Below are 24,437 nucleotides of genomic sequence, written 5' to 3' on the forward strand. Positions count from 1 at the left end.
CCACCACATCCTGGAGCTGACAGGAGCCCTTCTGTGGCTCCTCCCCAGCCTCCCTCCCACTGGCCGCTGGTGCCCCAGCACAACAGCATTCCCGGGTGGCCTGTCACCCCAAGGACTATCCCCACTCACAGCCACAGTCTGTGCAGCTTTTATTTCAATCAAGAAGTAATCAAATCTATATACAGTCTAAAAACAGTAGAAAAGGTGAGTAAAAAGGCCCACAGTCCATCTGGGGCAGGGATGGAGGGTGGGCCGGGCGAGCATCGTACCTGGCACCCAGCGGGAGGGGCTGGGCACTGTCTTGGCGGCGACGATCACAGGACCAAGCAGAGGGAGGCTCGCCGGGCACAGGGTGGGGAGGGCACTGCCTGGCCAGGTGAACCTGTCGGTCTGTCCCCGCAGGGCAGGCAGTGAGCGCCCCTTGAGACCCCTCATGTGGCCAGCCTGGTTGGGACAAGCCTAGGGAGGTCCCAGAGGAAGCCAAGACTGGTCTGGATTCTGTTAGCAAGTCCAAACCTGCAGAGGAAGGGCTCTGTTTCAGCTGCCCCTCCGGCCACGCCGCCCCACCACCACCTGCCATCCTCACCTGCCCTTCGGTGCCACCGACCCAAGGCTTCTAGCTCCTCGCCCCCCCGCCCCCTGCTCCACACACGCAGCCCCTTTGGAAGGCCTGAGCCGAGGCACTGACCTTCACAGTGCTGTCCACAGCTCCCGAGAAGAGCCGGCCCCGGGACACGGCCAGTGCGGTCACACTGCCCTGGTGACGCAGCAGGGTCTGCGTGCAGATCATGTTGTCCATGCTCCAGACCTGGGGGCACACGGGACATGAGGGCCTGCCCACCTGGGCCCAACCGCCCACCGTGAACCTCCCACCATCACTAGGTCCGCACGCACCCTGAGAGACCGGTCATAGGACGCGCTGAAGACTTTGGTCTGGTCTGGCGTTGAGATGACCGCCAGGGCATACACAGTGCCAACGTGGCCTGTCAGGGTCCGCACCTGCTCCTTGGACTCAATGTCCCACACCTGAAGGAATGGCCCAGGCAGGTCAGAGCCACAGGCTCCGGGGAGGACAGCGCCCCGGAGGCAGGCCCTGCCCCTAGGTGCCCGCCTTACGTGGATGAGGTTCTCATAGGTGCCACAGACAATGTGGTGATTCGTCACAGCGATAGAGTAGACGCTGCCGCCAGATGTCTGCAGGACGTGGATGCAGTCGAGGGTCCGGATGTCCCAGATCTACGGACAAGCTCGAGCCCGTCGGTCCCAGGCCCGGCACCTTGCCCTCAGGGCCTCTGGATGCTAAGCAGCCCGCTCGTCACCCAGGATGTGTGTGAGGGTCTCCCCAACCCGGCGGCATGGGGGCAGGGCAGACGGAGCCCCCGGGGCCGGCCTGGGCAGTGCCAGCCCAGGGGTCTAGCCTAGTGAGGGGTCTTCCCACGCGAAGTGTGTGCAGACGCACCTTGATTGTCTGGTAGGAGCCGCTGTACAGGTAGCTCTGGGCAGCCACCAGCGCCCGCACCCAGTGGTTGAGGCCCGTGAGCTCCTTCTTCAGCTTCAGTTCAGTGCCCACGATATCCCAGACCTGTGGGGACGGCCACGAATGCAGGCTGGGGCGCAGGGGTCCGGTAGCCCGCCGCCCCACATGTGCACACGCGAGGCCGGCCTGACCTTGATGGCCTTCAGGGAGCCGCTGAAGAGCATGTTGTGTGAGGAGACCAGCGTGCACACGGGGTTGTCGTGGGCCCGGATCGTGTTCACCTTCTGCAGGTTCTGGATGTCCCACACCTGGCGGGAAGGACGACAGGAAGCCTCGGGTCGTGGTGGCACGGCGGGCCTGGGGCCCCCGGAAGCCGGTGCGGCCCAGGCCCCTCCCACCCACCTGCCGCGGCCCCACTCACGATGATGGTGCAGTCCGCTGAGCCGCTGTAGAGCTTGCACCTGGGGGAGCGGAGCCAAGGGGTCAGGGCAGGAGAAGCCACTGTCCTCGCTGGTGTGGCCTTGCCAGGCCAAGGGAGCACCAGCCACCGGGAAGCCACCAGGAACCGGCAGCTCGGCCGGGTTCCTCCTGCTGCCCCCAGCCCTCCGTCTTCCTGTTCCGGCGAGGGAACCTTGGGGGTAGAAGCCTGACCCCGCCGCCCGCCTGGCAAGCGTCCGACAGCAAGCTGTGAGGTAACTACCCCTGTTAGTGCTGCCGACGGCCAAGCTGCTGCTTTCCGGGAACGCACGTCTCTCCCTCTCCTGCCCACAACATGAAGTCTCGTGACACGAGACAGGAGAGAAGGTCGAGAGGGGCTACCCTTCTCGGGCGAGGGGGGAGCTGGGCAGGCTACTCTGTGGTCCTGTCCCCAAGCTGTGCCTGAGGCTCTGGCTACAGGCCAGCCGAGCGACGGCGGAGTTCCTACCTCCCCCAGGCGCCCCAGCTCCGGGGCCACACACTGTGAACGTGGGGGCCTGCGTGCCACCACCCAGCCATCCAGCCCTGCTCAAGGATGAGGGTGCCCCGCAGGAGAGGTAGACACAGCCAGCTGAGGACGCATGTGGACCGTGGGGGGAGCAGGGTGTCTCCCGTCCCCGGCTCCACGTGGGTACCATGCATGCCCGCACTCACCCCTGGATACAGAGCGCCAGCACAATGCCGTCGTGGCCTTCTAGCGTCTTCTGGCACTTGTAGGTGGTACACGTATCCCACACCTGCAGAGGCCACCATCAGGCTGGGTCCCAGGAGGGTCAGCCCAACGCCAGGAGGCAGCATGGTGGGAATGTGGAGGGAAGGTGGGCGCAGGCAGTGCCCATTGCCCCCGCGCCCCCCGCCACCAGGCTGTAGACCACCTCCCTGGGCAAGACCCCACTCACCTTGATGGTCTTGTCAGAGGAGCCACTGAAGAGCAGGTCCCCCATGGAGTAGACACACAGACACCAGACGGGGCCCTGGTGGCCCACAAAGGTTCCTTTGCACTTGAAGATCTGTTGTGGGTCATAGGCTGCGGAGACGGGAGGAGCTGGTGAGGGCCCGGGGGCGCCCAGGGGCAGCAGAGGGGGCAGCGGCAGGCCCGTACTCACATCCGAGGATGCCTGTGTTCAGCCGCGCATTGATGTGGGACAGCTCATCCTGCCAAGACCAAGAGTACAGGGCATGCTGGCTGTGGGTCCGCAGTCCCCCTGCCCCCACGCGGCAGCAGCCGCCTCCCCCAGCACAGACACTGAACCCTTACAGCGGGGTGGCGGGGAGCGGGGCAAGCCTCCTGTTGGGGCCTAGGCCGAGGGCTGGTCCTGAGTCCCCACCCCCCCCACCCCCCACCCCGCACGTGGCCCCCTCCCGCTCACGTTCAACATGGACGCATCCCTCCGGAACTCCATGAGGTCCTCGCTGAGCTTGCTCTGGTTTTCGTCGAGGACGTCTGAGTGGCAAGGAAGAGGGTGTCAGGGACCGGGAGGAGAGGCCACACCCCTGCCTTCTGGGCCGCGCCCTCACCGAACTTGAGCTCCAGGCTCTTCTCCAGCTGGTCAATCTTCTCCGAGAGCTTGCCCAGCATGGAGCGCAGGAAGGCGATCTCCTGGTCCTTCTGGGCCAGCGCCACGTGCATCTCGTGGAAGCGGTCGTCCGTCTGCTGCAGGAACTCCTTCAGGCCCTCGAAGCGGCAGGTCTCCAGGTGTGTCTCATACGTGTCCTGGTTCCCGATGAATGTGCACCTGGAGACGCAGGATGGCTGCCCTGCCCACCTGCGTGCCCAGTGAGGCACTGCCCCTGCCCACCCCCCCACGCCTCCCCACACCTCCCACCTGCTGCCCACCCGTCCATCCTGCTCCCACTCAGCACCCATCAGGCCACTTTGGGAGGAAACCTAGTCCTTCTGCTCCCAAAGCTCCTTAAGGGCTCTTCCGCACCCTTCGACAGCCTCCCGGCTCCTGCCTCTTCCCCCCTCCCACCGCCCCCTGCTCTCTACCCCACTCATGATGGTCCAGCCGCCCGAAGCCCTCATGCTAGTCTTTGGCTCACACCCACACATGCATCAGTTCTCAGGGACCCCCCCTTCCCTGACCTCCCAGCTCGCCGACCACTCCGACCCCTCTGCGTTCCTGTGGGGCTCAGGCCTCTCCTTCACGGCACCTGTACCTCAGTTTGTAATTACATAGCTGACGGTGAGGCTCCCGCTAAGGTCCGTCTCCCCAGGACCCTGGCTGTCTCCCCAGCGCCCAGCACACAAGCAGATCTCAACAAGGGTTCGCTGAAGGAGGGACTGTGAATGCCAGGCCGGAGGCCCCGCCGCCCCCGCCCTGCCCGCCCACCGGCCGGGGGCAGCCCACATGCCCACCCCCGCCCACTCACCCGTACTTGGAGTGGGGACACTTGATGTGCTCACACTCCTTGAGGTGGGCCTCCAGGTTCATCTTGAGGAGGGGCGGGCAGCTGGGGTTGTTGGGGCACCGCACAGGCCTGTAGTCACAGCTGCCCTCGTGGTCCCTTTGGGAGGCGGGCGTCAGTCCCCAGAGGCACCGGCTCTCAGCACCCCTGGGAGGGGTGGGGGGCGGGGGCCGAGGACAGCACTTACTTCCGAGCGCTGAGCTTGATGGTGAAGGGGCACCCTCGGGGATCCACCTCAAAGACGGCAGGCTTCCCGGCCCCCGCTGCCCGGCAGCCGTGCCTGCAGTGGATGAACAGCTCCCCGATCTGCTCGGCCACCGCGATGTTGTTCACCACCACTGTCAGCTTGGCGTGGTCCACGGGGCACTTCTCTGGATGGGAGGGCGTGCTGACCTCACTGTCCACCTGGCTGTCCCGGCCCCGGCAGCTCTGCTCTGAGCGCTGCGACCAGGCTGCACTGGGGGCGGGCTCTTCCCTGGTAAGTCCCGGTGTGGCAGGCCCGGAACGGGCTCCTCAGGCTGGCCGCACCGAGCCTCTTTCTGGGCCCTGATGCACCCATCTACCTGCCCCGCTGCCACGCCTGAATCTGGATGGGGGCACAGCTGGGCCACCAAGGGTGACCACTGGGTGAGCAGGAGGGACCGGAGGCCTCTGGGCTGACTCAGGAGTCTGGGACAGGGCAGAGGGAGCTGGGGCAGAGCCTGGAGAGGAACTAGCCCCGGGCCCAAGGGCCCAGCCCTGAGAGGGTGAGGCAGGGGGCCCTGATGGCCAAGGCACTCTTGCTGGAAACAGCTGGTGCTGAGGCCAGGAGGCCCCGAGACGTGGGTCTCACCACTTCGCCCATCAAGGTCCGGAGCCCGGCCTGAGCGCCCCGTGGCAGAGACGCTGGGGGCAGGGCTAGGGAGAAGCCACCATGTGCCAAGGGCATGATCAGTGCTGGGCCTAGGCTGGGACCTCTCCGGAGGGACCCTTCCCAAGCGGGGTAATGAGGTCAGCCGGACCGGGGTCTGGGGAGGGGGGGGGCCCTACCTGACTTCAAGGCGCATCTTCGGCAGAAAGTGTGCTGTGGAGACAACGGGTGGGCTTGGGGCATGGACACAGAGTCGCCCCCACCCCGTGCCCACCGAAGAGGGCAGCCCCTGGGCGGCCACGCCGGGCCCCGTGGTGGCGCACATGTCAGGAAGGGAGGGGCGGCCTCACCCCGCACGTGGTGATCACGGGGTCCTTGAACACGCTGCAGCACAGCTGGCAGCACAGCTTCACCGACGGCTGCTCAGCAAACACCAGGGGCTCCTAGAACCGGACAGGGCAGGGTGAGGGGGGGCCGGGGCGCAGACGGCGGTGGGGGGCGGGGGCGGGGGCGGGTAGCGGCCGAGAAGGGCCTGCCGCGGAGGCCTGGGGCCGGGCCTGAGCGTGAGGGGACCGAAGCAGGGAGGACCCCCCTCCAGCCGCGCCCTTGGCCGTGCGCACCTGCTTCTCTAGCGGTGATGGAGACTCGAAGACCCCACACGGGTGCCGCCCTCACTTCCCAAAGCTGGACCCCGGGTAGCCCACAGGAAGAGGTGCCCGGGGAGTGGGGGGGGGGGGGGGGGAGGCGTAGGCCAGACCTTCCCGCCCCTCGAGGGGCCGCCTGCTGGGCGGACACACCTACCGGCTCCTCCTCCTCCTCGGGCAGCGAGAACGTGGAGCGCAGGGACATGCTGGACTCTGAGTGCAGGGAGCGGACGGAGATGGCCGAGTCGGAGCGGCGTGGGGTGCTGATGGGGGGCTGTGGCGCACAGGGACAGGCGGGCCCGTCAGCCGGTGGGGAGGCCGGGGCCCCCTCACCCCGCAGAGCCGCCGCCTGTGCCCAGGGAGCCGATGGGGCGCCCGGGCCCCCCGCCGGCCCAGCGGTCCCGGCCCTGTGGCTGGGCCACCCGCTCACGTCTGCCAGCTTTCTTTGTGTAAATGGAGAGACTTCCTGCTATTCAATTCCAGAAGGACACGCTCGCCTGGTCTGCTTCCTGCTTCCCGTGAGGGAATGTGGGCTGCACACGGGGCACCTCCATCAGCCAGTCCCGGGCCGGCCTCCACGCCCGGACTGCCAGAGGAAGGGAAGGCCGGCAGAGGCTGGGGGCTCCACGTCCCCTTGGGTTTGGCTGCCCGTCTGGCTTCCCTGGCTGGGGACACGGGGCCGGGCCACTGAGGCTCCCAGGGAAGGCAGGGACCTCCCCACTGAACCCTGGCCAAGATTCTCAGAGGGAGGAAGAGCCATGGGTGCCTGCCTCTGCCTGAGTCACGGAAGATGAGGATCTGGGGGAGCCTGGGTGGGGAAACCGTCCCCTCCCCCCCCGCCTTGGCCTAGAACCCCCCAGTAAAGATCCTGTAAGAGCCACTGCTCCCCACCCAGCCCACGGGCTTCCTCCTGGTCCCGGCCACTCTGGGGAAAATCCCCTCCCGGGCAGCCATGGGTGAGTCAGAGGTCATGGAGGCCGAGGCAGGCGGAGCCAGGGAGTGGGGTGCAAGGTGCCTGCTTTGTGCTTAGAGAAGGCCTGGTGTAGCGCCTGGCACACAGCGCATTCAAGTAATTAAAAAAAACACTGTTTCCCTTAGTATTAAATAGGAAACGAAGGCCTAGCAGCCCAGCATGAGAAGACTTGGGTCCTGGAGGCTGGGAGGACAGGAGAACCAGCTGGAGTCCGTGGGGCCACCACACTGGCGAGAATCCCGACAATCCACAAGGGGAAGCAGAAAGCGAGGCTCTGCAGAGGTGAGCGGCAGGAGGGCCCGAGCCACCCCCCTCGGCCAGGGCAGCTCCTCGCTTCCGACAGGCCCAGAGCCCAGCGACACGGTCCAGTGGCCGGGCAGGCAGGGGACAGCCGCTGTGACCCTGGCCACACAGCCTGGGCGCTGACAGCCAGCCTCGACTCCACCCCAGCCCCTTCCTCACTCCGCAGAGCCAGCGGCAGGGGGTTCTCTGGCTCTCCCTGTCAGCACAGCCCTGGCAGGCCCGTTATTATCCCCCAGCTCCGGCCGTCCTCCTTCCAGCCACCTGCTCAGGGGTCCCGCCTCCACCCACCAGCCCACCCTCCAACCCTCTAGTCGATAGCAGACAACTTTCAAAACGGAAACGTGATCTGTGAGCCACACGCCTGAACCTTCTGTGGCTCCCATGGCCTTCAAGCCGGAGCTGAATGCGCTTCGCCCCAGCTCGCAGGCTCTGCGCCCTCCGGCCCCACTGCTCCTTCCTCCTCCACAAAGTCCTGCCACGGGCGCTCAGGCCTCACGACGTCCACACATACCAGCCCTGTCTCACCAGCCCAGCGTAGCCTGCAGACCGTAGCTCAGGGCGTGCCTCGAGGTGGAGCCTCCCCTTCAGCTACGCCTGGGACCCGGCCCTGGGGAAGGACGGCATGACCGGAGGCCGTGGGGAGAGAAGTGACCATGGCACAGACCTACCATGCTATCCTCCTCGTCCCGCGGTGAGTAGGCGAGGGTGCTAGAAGAAGACGGTGTCCTGCGGTGCTGTTTGTACGTGCTGGTCCCATCGGCTGCCAAGAAGAGAGGGTGGGGTTGCCACGAGTGTGATCCGGAGGGGGCATGGCTGGCCCCCCGTGGCGGGAAGCGGGCTCCCTGGACGGACGGGCCCGGTGGGGGCAGGGGCTGGGCCAGACAGGGGGCTGATCCCCTCTGGGAAGTCTCCTTGCCCCCCACCCTCTCCCGTGTCCTCGTTCTTGATCTGAGGGCCACTTGGCTGGGGCTGGGCTCGGGGGCAGCTGGGAGCCACCCTGCCCCTGTCAGGGGCCTGAGCAGGACAAGGGCCAGAACGCAAGCTGGCCTGAGCCCCCAGCAAGCCCCGCACTGGCCCTGCATCCTCAGCCCCCTCCAGGGCCAGGCAGGTGGGGAGGGAGGGCACAGCCTGGGGCCAGCCCGGCTCAGGTGGTCTCCAGGGCCTATCCTCTGTGCCTGGAGCTCCGGAGCCCCCGACAGTCACACTCCCAAGGCAGGCTGAAGGTGGGGTGGAGGGATCATCTCTCTGACTCTACAAGGTGCCAGCGGTCTGACCCTGGGGCTGCCCTGTGCCCAGCTGAGGCAAGAGCCCAACATCTGAGTGATTAATCTGGAGGTTGCCTGGCACGAGTGGGATGTCATCTTGCTTGGCTCTCAAGGTAACCCTACCAGTGGGCGGGTCCTCTGATGTCCTCAGTGCCCAGAGGAGGAGACAGGGACAGAGGCCTGAGGCCCCCGGGCCGGTGTGTGGTGAGGACTGACAGGCAGCCCGCTGTTTGGGTCTGCTTGTCTCCCAGCTGTTCCCCTGGCCAGAACCTGGAACCACCCTCGGGCCTTCTCAGCCCACTCCAGGGAAGGCGTTGGTCAGGAGTCCATGGGGAAGCCAGAAGCCCTGGAGTGGCCACCACCGGCCTCAGGCCCACCCAAACCCAGACATCACAACCAGCCCCAAAGGCATGGTTTCATGAGTCGGGCTTTAAGCAGCTCCCCTGTCACTGGGCCTCAGTTTCCCTATGTGTGAGAGGGGTCAGGGGAGGTGACTGTTCATACCCAGTCCTGACCCATCCCTGCCACCGATGGGGTTGCTGGGTAGGGCGAGAGGGAGACAGACTCCCATCACTGTCTGCTCCAGGAGCGCGGGACTGCCGTGACGGGGGCCCCTGCAACTTCTAAGAGTAAGTGAGGTGTTGAGGAACAGTGACCTGGGTGCTTGTATTAGGGGAGACGTTTATTTATTCTCAGGACAGAACATCTAAGAAGGAAAAGGGGCACTTTTGGAGCATCTGATTGAGCCACCCTGGGGCAGAGGGGCCAGTGTGAGCACGTGCGCACAGTGGTCCTGTGGCCTCACTGCTGAGTGCATCGAGAGGGAGCCCCGGAAAAGCAATTAAAAATCGGCTTCACCTACGAGGAGCAGAGTACCAAAAAGGCAAAGGAACAAAGTCCATCCCTGAACCCCCAGCCCTGACAAGAGAGGCAACACACCCTCATGACTCAGGGAAGGAGGTAGTGCCCCGGGCTGTTAGCCCCTCACAACCTCCTCGAACACACGGCCCCGGGCTGGAACCGGTCTGGAGAAAGGACACCGCGAGTACTTCTGACCACCCACACGTGTCCAGCGTGGCCCCCGGTCCCGACCTCCCGGAGGCTGCTAGGAGCCCAGGGCGGGGGTGAACCAGAGGACGCTAGGACGAGGGACAGAGAAGGTGGGGCAGCCCTCCCCAGAGGTAACGGGTGAGGCCCCAGGACGGAGGTGCTGGGATGCCCGGGGTTGCGGGGGGAGGAGAAGGATGCGGCAGCAGAGGCGGGGGGGGGGGGGGGCGGCAGGCAGCCTAGGGCCGACACCGATGCCCCCTCCTGCCCCACCAGGACGTGCCCGCAGACCCCAGTGGGAGTAAGGGACGCCCAGATTCTGCCCAACCCACCCTGGCCTGGGCTCACAGGCTGGCTCACCTTTTGTGATGGTGGTGACGGCCGAAAAGGCAGGCCCGAAGGTCGTTTCCATTCTGGTCTGGACAGAGAACAGATGAGACTTGGCATCGACCCCCAGCGAGGACGTGTACACACACGTGGACGGGCACCGACGCGCTTTCGTAGCACCATGGTCACGTGCGCGCGTGAGCTCATGCGGACACGCGCGGCACAGGCCCTCCACGTAGGGAGGGGACTGCTCTGGAGGCTCTGCGGGGACCCCGGCACACAAGGTGGGCACGAGGGGGAGGCCCTTCCCTGTGAGGTTCCCGCTTACCCCGGCGGTGACGTCGGCAGTGGGAAGGTTGGCGGGCCCCCCGGAGAAGCGGTTGTAGCGGGCGCTCTTGCCCGAGCTCATGCTCTAGAGAGGCATCTAGGGTCCGCGGGCAGCGTCTCCTGAGGGGGGAGCACAACAGTGGTGGGGACGGTGGCCCGGACGCGTCAGATTGGCCGGCGCTGACCCATGCGGCCAGGCCTGCTCTGGCTGGTCCACTCCAGGCACACTTTGGCCTCTCCACCACCAGTGCCAACAAGGGCGGGTCCATGCGGGCAAAGTCTCTTTCCCTCCTCCCATCCCAGGTGTGCACAGGCCCAAGGAAGGGAGGAGGCCCTGGGGGCAGGCAGGCAGCTGGCACTCAGCTTTACCTTCCTTCAAGGCTCAGGCTTTTGGAAACGTCACCAGCTCCGCCCCAGAGGCGGAAGCCCCCACTGTGCTCTGCCCGAACCTCTGGGTCTGAGGGCAAGTGTCCCTGGAGCCAAGACTGGGCCGTGGTGTGGCATCCGGGGCGGGATCAAGCCGTGTGCCTGCTTCCTACCAGGTAGGACAGTCCCGGTCTGCAGGATGGAAGGACGCTGGCCACACCCCAGACGACCTGTCGGTGATGTACCTGGGGCCCAGCCTCTCAGAGGCTCATCACGCAGATAAAGCCCCTTTGGGACAGGGGGAGGAGATGAGAGTCCTGATCCCAGACCTTGTGCAGGTCCAACTGTCGACTCAGGACTCACAGGCTGAGGTGGTGGGGAGAAGGCACAGTGGGTATCATCCTGGGCCTGCAAGAATTACTCCACCCAAGACAAGGGGTCTGGCCATTAGAGAGGAAAGGGGACCAGCCTGCAGCCACGATCGTGGATAGCCTGGGGAAGCCACCCCACTGCCAGGGCGACGCCCACCTTCCCAGGGGCCCTCCTGGGGTCAGCGTCCACGGCAGCGTCTATCTCCCCTCTGGAGTCAGCTGTAGCCTCGAGGCCCCAGCTTTAAGCCAGGCTCCCCGCGAGGAGGAGCACACGTGAGCTCTCTCCCCAGGAGACCCCTGGGAGGCCACGGCGCGGGCTCATCACCTGCTGCTAGGCCGGGCCAGCAGAACGAGTGTCGGGAACTCCCGGGGAGGCCGGCACGTCCCGCTCTCGTGGGGCACAAGGGCACATGCAGGCTGGGGCCCACCCTGTGCTGTGAAGGCCCCCCATGACTGAGGAGGAGGCTCCGGGTGGAGGGGCTGCTGAGCCATCTGGCCGTGTCTGCCTCACACACGCCACAGCCACTCGGTGGTCCTGCAACCCAACCTAGGGGTCTACGGGGAGGGGCTGGCTCCCGAGCCGTGTGTTCCCATGCTGCGCTGCTGAGCTGTCACAGCTCCCCCATCTTCTCTCCCACCTGCCCCTTTGAATACCGCCTGCAGTGCCACCGCCCCCCCGCCCCCAGTCTTCTAGACTCGGGCCTCGGTGCGGTGGCTGTCAGTCCCCACACTTGGCCCTGCCACAAGGCACCGCCACCGATGCTCTCAGCGCCCTGGGGGTCCGGGTAGACCAGGGGATGGGGGGATCCCAAGATGTTGGCCAAAGCCTCCCCCTCCTGCCCATCACTCCCCCTGCTGTGACTCAAGAGACTTGGCGGTTAAGTCCCAGACCAGGCTCTCCGGTGGCTTGTCCTCATGGGGGAGAGGCAGGGACTCCCGAGAGTGGGCAGTACCAGGCCCTTGGTGGAGGTGTGGCTGTGGTGGGTCCGGAAGCCCCACCTCCAGTGCCGCTGCTGGTCTCCACGCTAAGCAGGAAATCCTGGGGCCACCCTGCTTGCAGCAAGGATACCCCGGCTGGGGTGACATAGGAGCTCCAGGACTCGCCTTTTGGGAAACCCAAGGTCGGCTCCCGCCTCGGCACCATGGGGCGTGCGAGGAGGAGGCTGGGGGTGGGTCACGGGGAGGCGGCCGGCCCACACTGACCTGGATTTTGCAATTCATCTGCTCCCTCTGCTGCAAGCTCCCGAGGCCCAGCGGCCAGCGGCTGCCTCCAGCGAGCGGCTCCCGTGGTCCAGGCAGCCGGGACCCCAGCAGGGACTCCCCCCAGGACAGCGGCCAGCACGCCAGCCCCCGTGGGGCCTGTGTGCCTGCTGCTCAGTCTGAGGGAGCAGGCGTCTGGCTCTCCCTCACTCTGAAGTGAAGTAAACAGAAAGGCACGCAGGGCAACGTGCAAATCGGCTGGAAAGTCCCCTGACAGCCAATAGCGGCCAGGCCGGCAGACACACAACCCGGGGGCGGGGTGGGGGTGGGGGTGGGGGGGAGATGTACAGACTGGCCAGAGAGCAGAGTGGAGCCAGGGAAGGAGGGAAGTAACTGCTTCCCCATTTACATGGTTTGGCCTGCACTCCCAGCCAGGGACCCGAGGCGGGGGTGGGGGGGGGGGGTTGCTGGGCTGCAGCCACCGCCTCCCCCAGCTGTGCACCCCCAGATCACAACGATCAGACCCTACCGTAACTATGCATCCTGGAATTGAGCAAGATGCCCTGAGCCTTCAGCCCCGCTCCCCCAGGGGCTGCATTTTGCAATAAGTCTTCGCCAGTGTCTCCCAGCTCTGTGGGCCCAAACCCCAGAAACAACAGCACAGCTGCGTACGCCCCCCACCCCGCTGGGCCCAGCTGTCCAGGGTGGGGTATGCCCCCGCCCCCCAGGGGTAGGCCTCCTCGCCACCCCGCACCAGGCCTGTATGCAGGCCGACAGGGAGTTGTCAGCTAGACGACTGGACACTCCCATACTGGAAAAGGCTATGGGCTGAGCCTGCCAGGCACAGCTCCCTTCCCTCCCCAGGCGAGTCCCCCCACCCTGTCTGCTCCAGGTGCCTCCGCAGAGCCCAGGCAAGGGACACAAGGACCGTGTCTCTTAAAGAGAAAAGACCGCACGCAGGTCCTGCTGGAGATGGGGCCTCAGGTGAGGCTGGTGGGAGAGTGGTACCCAAGGTGCAAAACCAGCTCCCCTGCTTGAGCCCAGGGTCAAGGCCCAGGGATCTCTGTCCACCCAAGTCCACGTCCAAAGGGCCCCTGGGGCACACTCCTTGCCCGACAAGGGAACGAAGATCCACCTATAATGCCCCAGCCCCTCTTCAGGAAAGCCCCCCACCAGCCCCGTTCTCTGGGCAGCCTACACCAGAGAGCAGGCCAGCTCCCTTGGGAACCCCTCCCCACCCCCACCCCCTGGAGGGAGGCCAACGGGGTCTGCTAGGCTCACCCTTGGGAATGTGGGACAAAGATCCCCCACTGTGGTCCCTGTGGCTGGCAGCCAGCAGAGTGGGTACTGTAGGCTGTAAATGCTGGACTGGGACGGGCCGGGGCGGGGGGGGGGGGGGGCGGGGGACGACGACAGTGGGATGGCCAGAAGCAGGTCCTTCGAGGAGTGGGCGTGGTGGGGTCCCCTCAGCAGCATGTGCTGAGCCAGCAATGGGGGTAGGCCGGCCCTGGAAGCACCATCAGGCCACACATTTAGTGGTGACTGCCCCAGGGTGAGCATGGGTGGCCAGGACACCTCAGCCCTGCCTGGCACAGAGCTGTGGGTGGCCACCAGACTGCAGCCAGAGCTCCAGATGCAGCCCCTGGTATCATCCATGGACCACCCAGCCCCTGGGTCAGCCCCCGCTGGCCCCCTGGCCCAAGCCCACGCAGGACTGCCAAATCCTACAGAAACAGGCTGGGTTGCCATAGCAAAGCCATATACACCTCTCCCAGCAGTTCCCTGATGTCCCCTTAGCACGTCTTTTCCATCCCAGATAGGCACGGTGTGACGTCAGGGCCCCCCCTAAGCACCTCAGCAGGCCCAGGTTTGAGGCCTGCCCGGCCCCCCTTCCCTCCGAGCACCCAGCCCTGGACTCTGCCCTCACCTTCCATCCTTCCCTCTGTGCCCACGGTTCCTAAAGGGTGGTCTCAAGGTTGCCAGACTGGACACCCGTTGTGGCCTCCTCTCCCCAAGACTGTGTCCTCGCACTCCCCACCCAGCCTCTCCAGCACCCGTGGGTCCCTCTGCTGGAGGGAGGTGTACACCTGACACAGCCTGGGGGGCTCCTAGAGAGCTTCCCAGAGGAAGGGGCTGCCCAGATCCAGAGCAGGGAGAGAGTATTCTGGAAAGGCTAGGTGAGCACCTAGCCGTAGGGGCCACTTTTACCTGCCCACACCCTTCCTCCAACTCAGCGTCTGGGCCAACCCAGGCTGCAGAGGCACAAGGGGGAAGCAAGTCCCAGGCTGTCTTAAATCAGTGAGTCTAAGGTCAGCCGGCTGTCTTAGTTGGAAGGGCGCGCGACTCTTGATCTTGTGGTCGAGAGTTCGAGCCCCACGTAGGGTGGAGAGATTACTTAAATAAATCAAACTTAAGAAAAAAAAAATCAGTGAGTCTAAACTTGTGGAGACAGGTCCTGGGCCTCTGCCCAAGAGCCCAGGGACACCTCGGACCCGGGCTACACCTCCAGGCCGCCCTGGCTGTTTCCGCCTCCCTGACTTCCTCTTTCTTGGTTCTCTACAGAAGCTTGGGGAGTGTGCACAAAGTCCCAGCCGGGAGCCCCGCCTGGACATGCAGACATGCACCAGCCCGCTCCACTGTCCATTCCATGCCCTTTCAGCCCAGGCTGTGGTACTACAGTCTTCCTAGCACATTCCTTCAGTCCCGGTTTCCGTAAGGCTGCTCCTCCTCCGGGGGATAGCCGAGTACCAGGTCTCCATGTGACCTCAGCACTGGACTCCAGGACCGCTTTCTCCCTCCTCTGCCCCACCTGACCCCATGTCCCTCCAAGGAGCAACCGAATTTCTTCTGTGGAAGGGCCAGCACACTGGGGACGCCCTGGGGCATCTACTGAAAGCTGAGGGGTTCGGGCCCCTCTACGAGGGTACCTCCTGCATAAGCCACAGATGGCCCGGTAAAGTCCTAGGAGCCGACTCAACAGCAAGGTCAGGCCAATGGGGACCCAGGTTCGGAGCAAGTTATGTCCTGCTGACCCCTCCCAAGGCTGGGCATATGCTGGCACACTTCACTTATGTGCTTATACTGACCCCTCCAAGTGTTCCTTATGGACAGCACGACGGTCAGGCCACAAATGCAGGACTCAGACCTGGGTTCAAATCCCACCTCTGCCACGTAACAGCTGCGTGACTTTGGGCAAGCTGCTTGCCCTCCAGGGCCTCAGATTTCTCACTCGTTAAACAGAGTGGATGTACTCCCATCTGAAAGGAGCTGCGAGAGGCGGGGCAACAGTGAGGGCTCCACTGACAGCAGCCCCTCTTCGAGAATCAAGAGTAGAGGCCGGGAGGCCACCCCAGGACTTAGAGCCCACAAGGGGCCACACCGCGGCCAACCAAAGCCCTGTTGTGCCAGCAAACCGAGGAGCCCATGGTGCACCAAAGCCAGCCGCACACCAAGCCGTGCCGAGGAGCATCACACCGCGGAGCCCAGGCTACCTGGAGCCGTCCAAACAGGTCAGGCCCTTCAACCACATCTCTCCCGTTTCCCAAACTCTCTGATTTCGCAGCCGGCCGGCCGGCCAAGGTTCACACCCACTGCATGCCAGTCCCTGTGAGGGTGAGAGGGCACGTGGTGACGGCTGAACATGAGTCTGACCTTGAGAAGCTAGGGGGCCTGGTAGGAGAGGTAGACAGGCTCGGGAGTATTAGTAAGCCCCATTCGAGCTGCCAAAGACCCTTTTCTGTGGGTTCCTGTCCCAGCAAAGTCAGTGCTTCAGACTCTGATCTTTCCCATTCATTTCCAGAAATATTGTGTGTGACACACAGCCATAGTGGGGGTTGCTCCACAGGGACCCCTCAGGAAGGAAGACATCCCCTCCTTCCCAGCTGGTTACCTCCCTCAGCCAGGTTGCCAGGATCCCTGCTTCCCCTCAGAGGGAGCTTCTGGCTTCCTGGGGCTAGTGCAGCTATAACATGCAGGAACCTTGACACACAGAGACCAGGGATTCCGGAGAAACGTGAATGCCCAGAGCAATGCAAGTAGGGATGTATGACAGAGAGGTAGTGCCTGCCTGCCGCACAGGCTTGCGGGGAAGGGGTGTGGGAAGGGAGAGGCCCAAAGAGAAGGAATGAGGAAGAGGGAGGTCACATGCTTGGCAAAGGCCAAGGGGTGGGCAGCCCTCAGGAGAGGGGGCCTGTGTGTGCACAGGAAGGGGTGTGAGGGATGGGGAGAAGGGTGAACAGTCTGGGCAGCTTGGAGCTCTAGGCAAGGGAGGCAGCAAAGCAGGGTGGAACCCCCAGCCCTACCCTCCACCCCTGTCCTGCCAAAGCAGGGTGGGATCCAGCACAATCGCAGCCTCGGCTCCAGCTGAATGCCCTGGACTTGTTCAAGGCAACGAGGCCGGAACAGCCAGACAGCCTCGTCTCCCACCCCCTCTACACACAACCAGGGGCTCTTTACCGGCCTTGGATCTGATGCTGGCTCTCCTGTGCTCGAATCCTCCAACAGCCTTCCTTGCAACCACAATACAATCCCTCCACCACGCACTCTGGTGTGGCCCCGTGGACTAGGCCTCTCACCCCTTGCCAGCACTCACTGGCGCACCAAGCCCTTTCTTGCTCTGGGCCTTTGCACACCTTGCTCCCTCTGCCTGGCATGCTCTTCCAGCAACTTCCCAAGACAAGCTGCTTGCTGTAGGCACCTCCCCCCTCCCCAAGCCACTCGAGAGCGCCCCGTACTGTTTCTCAGCGCCCTGTTTCTCTCATAGCACCTATCCCAACTCTTTAGGATTCTGTGTGTACTGTCAACCCCTCCCCGCTCTAGATGGCCGGTTCTCAAGCCGGGGTGTGTGGGGTTGGGGGAGGATTTTGTCCCCCAGGAGACGTTTGGCGGTGTCTGCAGGCATTTTGGGTTGTCAAGACGTGGGGGTGGGAGAGGTTACTGGCATCTAATGGGTGGGGACCAGGGATGCTACTCAACATCCTACAAAGCACAGCAGAGAAGGATCGGCGAGAAGTGTCAACAGCGGCCGGGCTGAGAAAAGCTGCAGAAGAGCCTACGAGAACTGGGACCCCGGCGGCGCTCAACGAACGCAAGAAGAAGGAATGAATAAAGAAGGGGAGAATGGGGCAATGGGGCAAGCGACGGACAGACGCCGAGACCCCGGCCCGTGTCGGCCCCGCCCCCCCAGGCCCGACGCCTCCGCGGACCCCGAAGCGCCTACCGCGCGGCCCCGAGGCGCGAGCCCCGGGCCGGGCGCGCCGCGCGGACACTCACCCGCCCGCGGCCGCCCGGGAGCGGCAGCGATACCCTCCCGCTTCATCGTGCCCCCGCGGCCGCTGGCCGGGAGACAGACCGGACGCGCGAGCCGGAAGCGCTGAGGCGCTACGCCCGCCGGGACTTGTAGTTCCCCGTCTCTCAATGCCTGGGTCCCCGCCTCACGCGCGGCTCTCCAGAAACTACGAATTCCGGCGGCTCCGACGTCGCGGGGCGGGATTGGCAGCTTCAGAATCACTCTATGTTGCAGATCGGAGTCTGATTGGTTCTGTGCATCTGTCGCTCACAGCTAAGTTCCAAGACCTCTGCTAAAGGGAGAAGCTTCGCGAGTCTGGTTCAGGAGACCGGGGGCGGGTACTTCCGGCATGATTGCCCAATCGCAGAGGTGGGGCACTTTCTATAAAAGCTTCAGCCTGGGGCGCGTGCTTTCTTTTGGGAATCCAGTGGCGGCCGTGGGCGTTTGTCTGTGCGGTCGCTGCGAGTCCACGTTAGGGGAGGCTCAGGGCCCCGAATGGGGCTGAGGGGTCCTCCAGGGCCATCATCCGCCGGGGCTCCGCCTCTGTCTTCAGCGTTGTACGCGTTCCTTGCTCCGCCCGCCTCCCCCCCCCTCCCCCACCGGACCCGTTCTGTTGGGAAGGTCCGACTCCAGACCGACTTCTCTCCGCAGGTAAGCCTGGGCCGGGCTTGGTTTCCCCTATGCAGCTTGGAGCCTGTGATGAATTGCTTTCGTTTCTGACACCTCGTATGAAAACTGCATGTGCAGTCTGATTATTTTGCAAGTCTGAGGCTTCAGGGTGCGCCCCCTTGACAGGAGGGGCTGGTGTGAAAACATCTCCAAAAAATCGGGGTAGCGGGCTTCTGTCTACATTTCGGCTCTGTGTGTCTGACTTTTAGGGCGGTCGGTGACGTGGTTGGAGACCGTGGACGTAAATGAACGTCAGCCCGGGGCCTGGTGGTAAGGCGGGAGTCCACGTCCGTATCTGCGGCGCTTAACAATAAAGCAGAGGTGGTGAGTTGATGGGAGCGCAAGTGTCTTTATTTTCACACGCGTTTGCTCCCCAGAGGATTCCGCGGGAGGACTGGCTCGTTCCGTGGCAGTCTTGGGAAAGGGTAGAGAAAGATGGATGTTCACACGGTGACCTTTCAACTATTGGGATGCCTTCTCGGTTTTTTTGCCTGTAAGAGCAGAAATCCCGGGGCGGAGCGGGGGTCTTTGTCTTAAGCAGGTGAGGAACTCTTCCTCCTCACCGGCCACAGAGCACTGTTTTCTGTTTCGTTGGGTCTTGCAGAGGGAAGTGGACATCAACCACCCAACCACCTAGGTTCCCCGTGCTCCTTAGACAGCAGCCCTAGTTGAGGGTACTACCCTCTTAGCGTTGTCTTCAACCCGTATTTTGCCGAGGGCGCAAAGAAGGGGATTTCTTGTAACAGAAGAGACCGGCAGTCCAGAAAACACAACTTTATTCACCAGAACTGAAAACAAAGACTCTTAACCTAAAGACCTATGAGCTGGAGCACACTGCCAGCCTCCTGGCTTGACCTCACTCTGCACAGGCCTCAGCTGGGCTGGCAGTTCTAGTTTCCCTGACGGTTTCTGATTTCCCACATGCCGTTCGTGTATTAGAAAGCCGCAAACTTGGCGTCCTCCAGGCAACACGAGAGGAAGACCCTGCTGATGTTTGAACCAGAGTCTCTGAGTGTGTGGGCTGGCAGCTTTGGTCCTTGGGGCACAGATGCATGATTGGATGTGCAGCGAAGCCCTCTGCCCCAGGCACGGACAGGAGTCCGGCCTTTCCCTGCCTGGGCAGCGGGTGCCGCTGAAGACATGGCTTTTGGGGGGTTAGGCACTGTACACGTGGCGCTGGCACCGGGGTCCAGCCTTGAAGCTGGGCGCGTCCAGGAGAGGGCAGCAGAGTGCCATGGCAGCAAGACCAGGCTCCCCGCATGGGCTTTACATTGTGGGGTGTCTCCTGTACGGGAGGCCGTTGCTTTTCCATCAAGGCCTTGGGGGCAAGGCCCTGAGTCAGGGGCTGCAGACCCAGTGGCTCCATGAAGCCTGTTGGAACTGAGGCTCTAGGGAAAGACGAGGCTCTGTCTGGGAGTCCCAGAAACGGCCGCCCTCGAGTTGACTGCCAGGTGACCCTCTGTCCAGCCTTGCAGGGGCCTCCCAGAGGATGTGCAGTGGCAGTGCCCAGTCAGATTCAGGGTCTGCAGCAGGAGGCCCCTCGGCCCTCCCTCTTGACATAGTCGTGCAGCCGGAAGCGAGGCTCACTGGGGACCTTCATGGAGCGCTGCTTCAACTCCCTGTGGGGCAGAGGGGACCATGGGACAGCTTCCTCCACCAACAGAGATTCAGACTCTGGGTCTGGAGGATCTTCCTGATGACTGCCAGCACTTACTTTGCTACGGCTGTGAAGGCCAAGTCTACGTTGAGGCCTGTCTTGGCGCTGGTCTCCATGAAGGGCAGCCCGTACTCCTGCAAACAGCTGCTGCCAGCCAGGTGGCAGCCTGGTGGAGATAGCCCAGGCCCTGCAACCCCAGGGACGCTCCCCGGACACCCACCCCACCCCGGCTCACCTTAGCCAACTTCTCCCCGTCCTCCCTTTTCACCACACGCTCCTGGGCAGAGTCCACCTGGCATGGGGGGGGTGGGTCTTGGTGAGAGCTGGCCCAGGGCTTACCCTACCACCCCTGCCCTCATACAGAGTCACGGTGGAGAGGATGGGCTGGGGTGCCCACCTTGTTGCCCAGCAGCATGAGCACCACGTCATGTTGGGCGTAATCCTGGATCTCCGTCAGCCAGGCCTGTGGGGGAAAAGCTGAGACCAGGCTGGAGGCTGGCACTCTGCTCACCCCTTGCCCCTCCAGGTCTCACTGCTTGGGGTGCCTTTTGGGCTCTGGCTAATAGGAAGGCCCAGAAATCGAGGTCCCTGGGTCCTGTTGAGGCACCCTCGACAAGCACCTTACCCAAGTTGTTGGACTGACAGAGCTGGAAGGTCCTCAGACTCCCTTCAGCTCACACTCCACCTGAGCCACCAGAGGGGCCGTCTCCCTGCAGTCGGTAGGGTCCTTAGCCCCCTGGGACCCTAATGCCATCACGGCCTGTTCCTGCCACCACCACCAGGAAGGAAACCACTGACCTGGATATTGTCAAAGGAGGCCTTGTTGGTGACATCATAGAGCAGCAGCAGTGCTGGGGGCAGAGGACGAGTGAGGACACCTCCAGGGCCCACCACAGCTTCCTGTCACCCACACCCACACGCATCACAGCCTCCACACTTCCTGCCATGCTCCTGCCCAGGGCACCCTCCTCCGTGCAGAAGCCAGGGAAACCTGACACCCGCGAGAGCACAGCCTCTGACTCTCCGGGACTGGCATCCCCCACCCACAAGCTCACCATGAGCATCGCGGTAGTAGGCGTGGGTGACGCTCCGGAACCGCTCCTGGCCAGCTGTGTCCCAGATCTGGAGTGACAGGCACGGGGCCGCCAGTTCCTCCTGGGTGTTCACTACCCTCAACCCTCTGCCCCCCGCTGCTCCCCACACCACTCACCTGCAGCTTCACCTTCATGCCATCCACATCCAGAACTTTGTTCTGAAATAACAACCAGCCCGGTCCAGCAACCAACAGCTAGAACACTGCTGCCCTCCGGTGGGGAGCTCCCAGCTTCCCCCCCTCACCGTGCCTCCTGCACCTCCCCCTGGTAGCCCACTCCCACCCTGGAGGCCCAGCACCTGCTCCACCAGCTCCCTGCCCTTGAAGGTGACTTAGACCACCCACCTGGTCAGTCACTGAGTCCTGTTGCTCCCGCCTCCCCCCACTCCCTTCCCTCTGCCAGCACCCCTCCAGCCCAGCCTGGCTGCCCACTTCCCCCTGTGCCTAGCCATAGCCAGCTTCCTAGTTTAAGAGCCAGCAGCCCCCTGAGGGCGGGTCCCAGCACAGTAACCACAGAGCCTGAAACTGCCTGGTACACAATGGGTGCTCATTAAATGTTTGCTGGCCGGTAGTGGTTCCTAGCCGGACCTTCCCGGTGCAGGGCTAGTGGCAGGGAAAGACCCAACCCCACGGTTCCCATCTGCTGTGGTGGGGGTGGGGGCCCCTGGCAGCTGGAACACCACCGCCCCCCTCTTCCCCAAGCTCCTGCTGTCAGGGTGCTTCTGGGTCTCCAAGGAACCAATGGCACAGCCATCTGCTGGGCTGAGGCGGGGGGGGAAGGGGGGGCTGGGAAGGACACCCTGCCTTCACTGGCACCCTGAACAGGGGTGTGAACCAAACAGCCTCACCTCCCTCGCCACCTGCCCCAGAGCCAAGAGGGAGGTGAGAAGGGGGGAGATGGGTCCAAAACAGGCCAAGGACCATCTGTCCAGGGTCAGAGCTGCCCCCTTTCGGCACCTGAACCCTTACTTCATCTGAGAAGACTTGAGGGGACCTGGGCCCTCAAGCAGGGTAACCCATGGCTCCCCAGACTGGGAGGAGCCCCCTTTCCTGTTCCCAGAACGGGCCTCCGTCCCAGCCTCCCACCAACTGGGTCTAATTAAAGGGTGAGAAAAAATGCAAATTTGGGATTTGTCTAGAACACACCAGCACCTTGGCAAGGCAAGAAATTAGACTGGTGACTCGAGGTGGGGGCTGGAATGCTGCCACCCGCCAGGCCTAAGGCCACAGCCCTCAACGTCGCCTGCTGACTCCACAGGCTGCTAAAGGTGCCAGGTGGGGGGAAATGAAAGGGATTTGAAGTCCAGGGGCACTTCCCTTCCCCCCAGAAAACCCCAGGACACCCCTCCCGCTGGGGGCAACCTGGGAGGGGGCTCTCGAAGAGGGGGGAGCAGTCAGGCGGCAGCACTTCCCGTGAGCCTCCTCACCCAAGGGCAGGGACCCGCCCCTGCTCCCAGAGGGGGTACGGGCTCCACACCACCTGTCTTCCTAGGTCCTTTGGCAGACTTCCTGGCACCTCTGTCCAGAAGGACAGTGATGTTCGCCTTCCAAGTGAACATGGGCCTTGAGTGTCCTCTGTCAGCCATCACCCGGGGGGTGGGAAGGCACCACGGCCCACCTACCCTGAGGCACAGAAGGTAGCTCCAGGCACAGGGGTGCTCTCCCTGCTTCAGTCAGATGCAGCCCTCACCTGTCTTCAGGACCCTTAGGGGGTCAGGAGGTGTAGTTTGGTGGGTAAGGCATCCCCCCTCAACCACCTGGGCCCTGAGAGCCGGGTGGTCCAGACAGGAGCTCGAGCTCCACCCTATGAGCCTGTCGGTGTCACTGGGGTAACGGAGAAACCAGCTGCCCAGGGGTGTTGTGAGAGCCCAGTGAGCTGGTGTCAGGGGCCCAGGGCATGGCTGGGCCAGCTCAGTGCTTAGGACGTGAGCTCCCACTCTCACCCGGAAGTCGATGCCCACAGTGGAGATGAAGGTCCCTGCCAGGAAAGCCCCGTCCTTGAAGCGCACGAGTAAGCAGGTCTTCCCCACGCCTGAGTCCCCCACCAGCATGACCTGGGGCGAACAGGAGGGTCAGAGGTGTTAGGGACAGAGGGGACCAAGGTGCTGGCCCACCCAGAGGGGTGTCTGGTCTTCCCTGCGCTGGCCTGGCCAGGAGTGGAGGAACCGGTCTCAGGCTCACAGGTTCGGCAGGACTTGGGGGAGACATAGCAGCTATGGTGGCTGCCAGCCTAGACCTCCAGGCTCCCACCTCCAGAAGGTTCTGTCCCCTCTTGAACAGTGGCCCAATTCAACCAGTGAGGAGTGGGGGCAGCTGCCTCCATCCAGGGTCCTACCCAACCCACCCCCAGACCCTGGACATCATGCTTGATCTGGAAGGAAAGCATGTGGGGCTTGGTGGGGAGCCGAGTCTGGGGATTGGTAGCTGGAGACCTTCTGAAAGGCCTGCAGGGGTCTCTGTGCCAGGGGCTTCTTCCCATCCCAGTAAGACTCTGGAGGAATTTGCCACATGGGGGTCAGATCTTGGTGTGATGAGGGGCCTGGGTCAGGTCTGTGGAGCAGGAGGGGCAGTCAGGCCTCCCCCCTCCCCTCCCCCAGCCTGCTGCCCAAGGCTCCAAACCCAAAGACAGTCCTGACAACCCCTCCACGATTCACAGGCTCCTGCCGAGGGCTGAAGAAGGCTCTAGTGCTCCCTACCCAACTGGCAAACCTCTTCTTAATCTCCCCCGCCCTCCAAAAAGAGAAGACCCACAGACCCTGGGGGTGCGGAAGGCAGCATATGGGAAATGGTGAGACTGGGCCCCGCGCGGGGGCGGGGGCGGGGGCGGTGTCATTCGGGACCCGGGACGGAGCACCTGCCAGGTCTGGGACCTTTTGTCCAGCCCTGCCAGCTGTGGCGTTAGGGGGCAGACCTTGCCAGCTGTTGGGTATCTGAAATCCGGATCTGAAGGCTGTGTGTGTATGCCATGCACCGTGCCAGCTGCTGGATGCCGCTCCGGCGGGCTCCCCGCCGAGGGTCCGCGGGGCCCTGCATCCCCTCCCCGACCTCTCCCGGCTCGGCTCGGGCGGAGCGCCACCTGCTGCGCTCGCCTGGGGCGGGGGCCGGCTCACCTTGAAGGCGACGTCGTAGAAGTCGCCGCCGCCAAGCGAGGGCCGGCCGGGCTGCGGGGGTCCGTTGGGCCGCGCCTGGGGGCCGGGGCGTGCAGTCCCTGGGCGCGCCGGCCGGGACCCGTCGGCCGCAGGCAGCGCGGAGGCAGCGGGCCCGCTGGCCCCCTTCCTCTTGGGGGTCTTCTTCCTGGACATGACGGGCGGGCGCTCAGGGAGCTCCCGCTGCAGCCGCCGCGCCCCGGGCCGCTCTGCTGCCCGCGCCCGCCGAGCGCGACACGGACCCGAACCCGTCCCGCGGCGGCGGCTGCGGCGGCGACGGCGGCGGCATCGCGGGCGCCAGGCTCCCCGCAGCCCCGCCCCCGCGCCCCACAGCCCGCAGCCACTCAGGCCCGGCCTCCCCACGCCGCCGCCAATGGCCGCGCTGGGGCGGGGGCATGCAAATGAGCCGGCCGCCCTGGGGCGGGGTCACGAGACGCGGGCACTGCCCTATAGGTGCTCCGGGTGGGCTCGCATCCGCCCGGTGCGTGCAGCTCCCGCCCTGCCCCAGGCCCTGCGACCTCACTCCGTGGCCACCTCCGTGAGGCGGTG

The 24,437-nt window shown here is 64.2% G+C and overlaps 2 protein-coding genes, 2 long non-coding RNA genes and 1 other non-coding gene across 10 annotated transcripts; 3 read left to right on the forward strand and 2 right to left on the reverse strand.

Annotated features, from left to right (window-relative positions):
* Positions 1 to 132: 132 nt before the first annotated feature.
* Positions 133 to 17,444, reverse strand: TRAF7 (TNF receptor associated factor 7). 3 transcript variants are annotated; one of them, XM_086691557.1, is made up of 21 exons: positions 17,308 to 17,444; positions 10,101 to 10,219; positions 9,806 to 9,863; positions 7,802 to 7,893; positions 6,015 to 6,131; positions 5,564 to 5,656; positions 5,393 to 5,426; positions 4,551 to 4,734; positions 4,334 to 4,462; positions 3,473 to 3,690; positions 3,325 to 3,398; positions 3,061 to 3,109; positions 2,854 to 2,981; positions 2,609 to 2,691; positions 1,899 to 1,938; positions 1,669 to 1,785; positions 1,460 to 1,582; positions 1,117 to 1,236; positions 895 to 1,026; positions 689 to 808; positions 133 to 516 (listed from the first exon to the last, which is right to left on the reverse strand). In XM_086691557.1, exons 2-21 carry the CDS (start codon positions 10,179 to 10,181, stop codon positions 502 to 504), a joined length of 2,007 nt encoding a protein of 668 aa, XP_086547683.1. In that variant the 5' UTR covers positions 10,182 to 10,219; positions 17,308 to 17,444; the 3' UTR covers positions 133 to 501. The 3 variants fall into 3 exon arrangements, with proteins under 3 accessions (XP_086547683.1, XP_086547681.1, XP_086547682.1); XM_086691555.1 differs by having other exon boundaries at positions 4,328 to 4,462; XM_086691556.1 differs by lacking the exon at positions 17,308 to 17,444 and adding an exon at positions 12,040 to 12,178 and having other exon boundaries at positions 4,328 to 4,462.
* On the forward strand, positions 8,187 to 12,045 carry LOC147573212 (uncharacterized). Its single transcript, XR_015245304.1, has 3 exons — positions 8,187 to 9,558; positions 9,722 to 10,056; positions 10,642 to 12,045. It is a non-coding gene; the product is annotated as an uncharacterized LOC147573212 (long non-coding RNA).
* On the forward strand, positions 12,415 to 18,325 carry LOC147573213 (uncharacterized). The gene is made up of 3 exons (XR_015245303.1): positions 12,415 to 13,020; positions 14,599 to 17,974; positions 18,202 to 18,325. It is a non-coding gene; the product is annotated as an uncharacterized LOC147573213 (long non-coding RNA).
* On the forward strand, positions 18,015 to 18,097 carry LOC112853371 (small nucleolar RNA SNORD60). Its single transcript, XR_003222907.1, has one exon. It is a non-coding gene; the product is annotated as a small nucleolar RNA SNORD60 (small nucleolar RNA).
* Positions 18,326 to 18,998: 673 nt separating the features above from the next.
* Positions 18,999 to 24,172, reverse strand: RAB26 (RAB26, member RAS oncogene family). 4 transcript variants are annotated; one of them, XM_086691561.1, is made up of 9 exons: positions 23,853 to 24,172; positions 22,686 to 22,796; positions 20,860 to 20,901; positions 20,705 to 20,771; positions 20,448 to 20,500; positions 20,047 to 20,112; positions 19,885 to 19,941; positions 19,707 to 19,815; positions 18,999 to 19,611 (listed from the first exon to the last, which is right to left on the reverse strand). In XM_086691561.1, the coding sequence occupies exons 1-8, from the start codon at positions 24,042 to 24,044 to the stop codon at positions 19,732 to 19,734; spliced, it is 672 nt and encodes a 223-aa protein (XP_086547687.1). In that variant the 5' UTR covers positions 24,045 to 24,172; the 3' UTR covers positions 18,999 to 19,611; positions 19,707 to 19,731. The 4 variants fall into 4 exon arrangements, with proteins under 4 accessions (XP_086547687.1, XP_086547684.1, XP_086547686.1 ...); XM_086691558.1 differs by having other exon boundaries at positions 19,707 to 19,783; positions 23,853 to 24,171; XM_086691560.1 differs by having other exon boundaries at positions 19,707 to 19,793; positions 23,853 to 24,171.
* Between the last annotated feature and the right edge of the window lie 265 nt (positions 24,173 to 24,437).

Source organism: Puma concolor, chromosome E3, assembly GCF_028749965.1.
Source record: "Puma concolor isolate L17-30 chromosome E3, mPumCon1.1.hap2, whole genome shotgun sequence".
In the NCBI taxonomy this organism is placed as follows: Eukaryota; Metazoa; Chordata; class Mammalia; order Carnivora; family Felidae; genus Puma; species Puma concolor.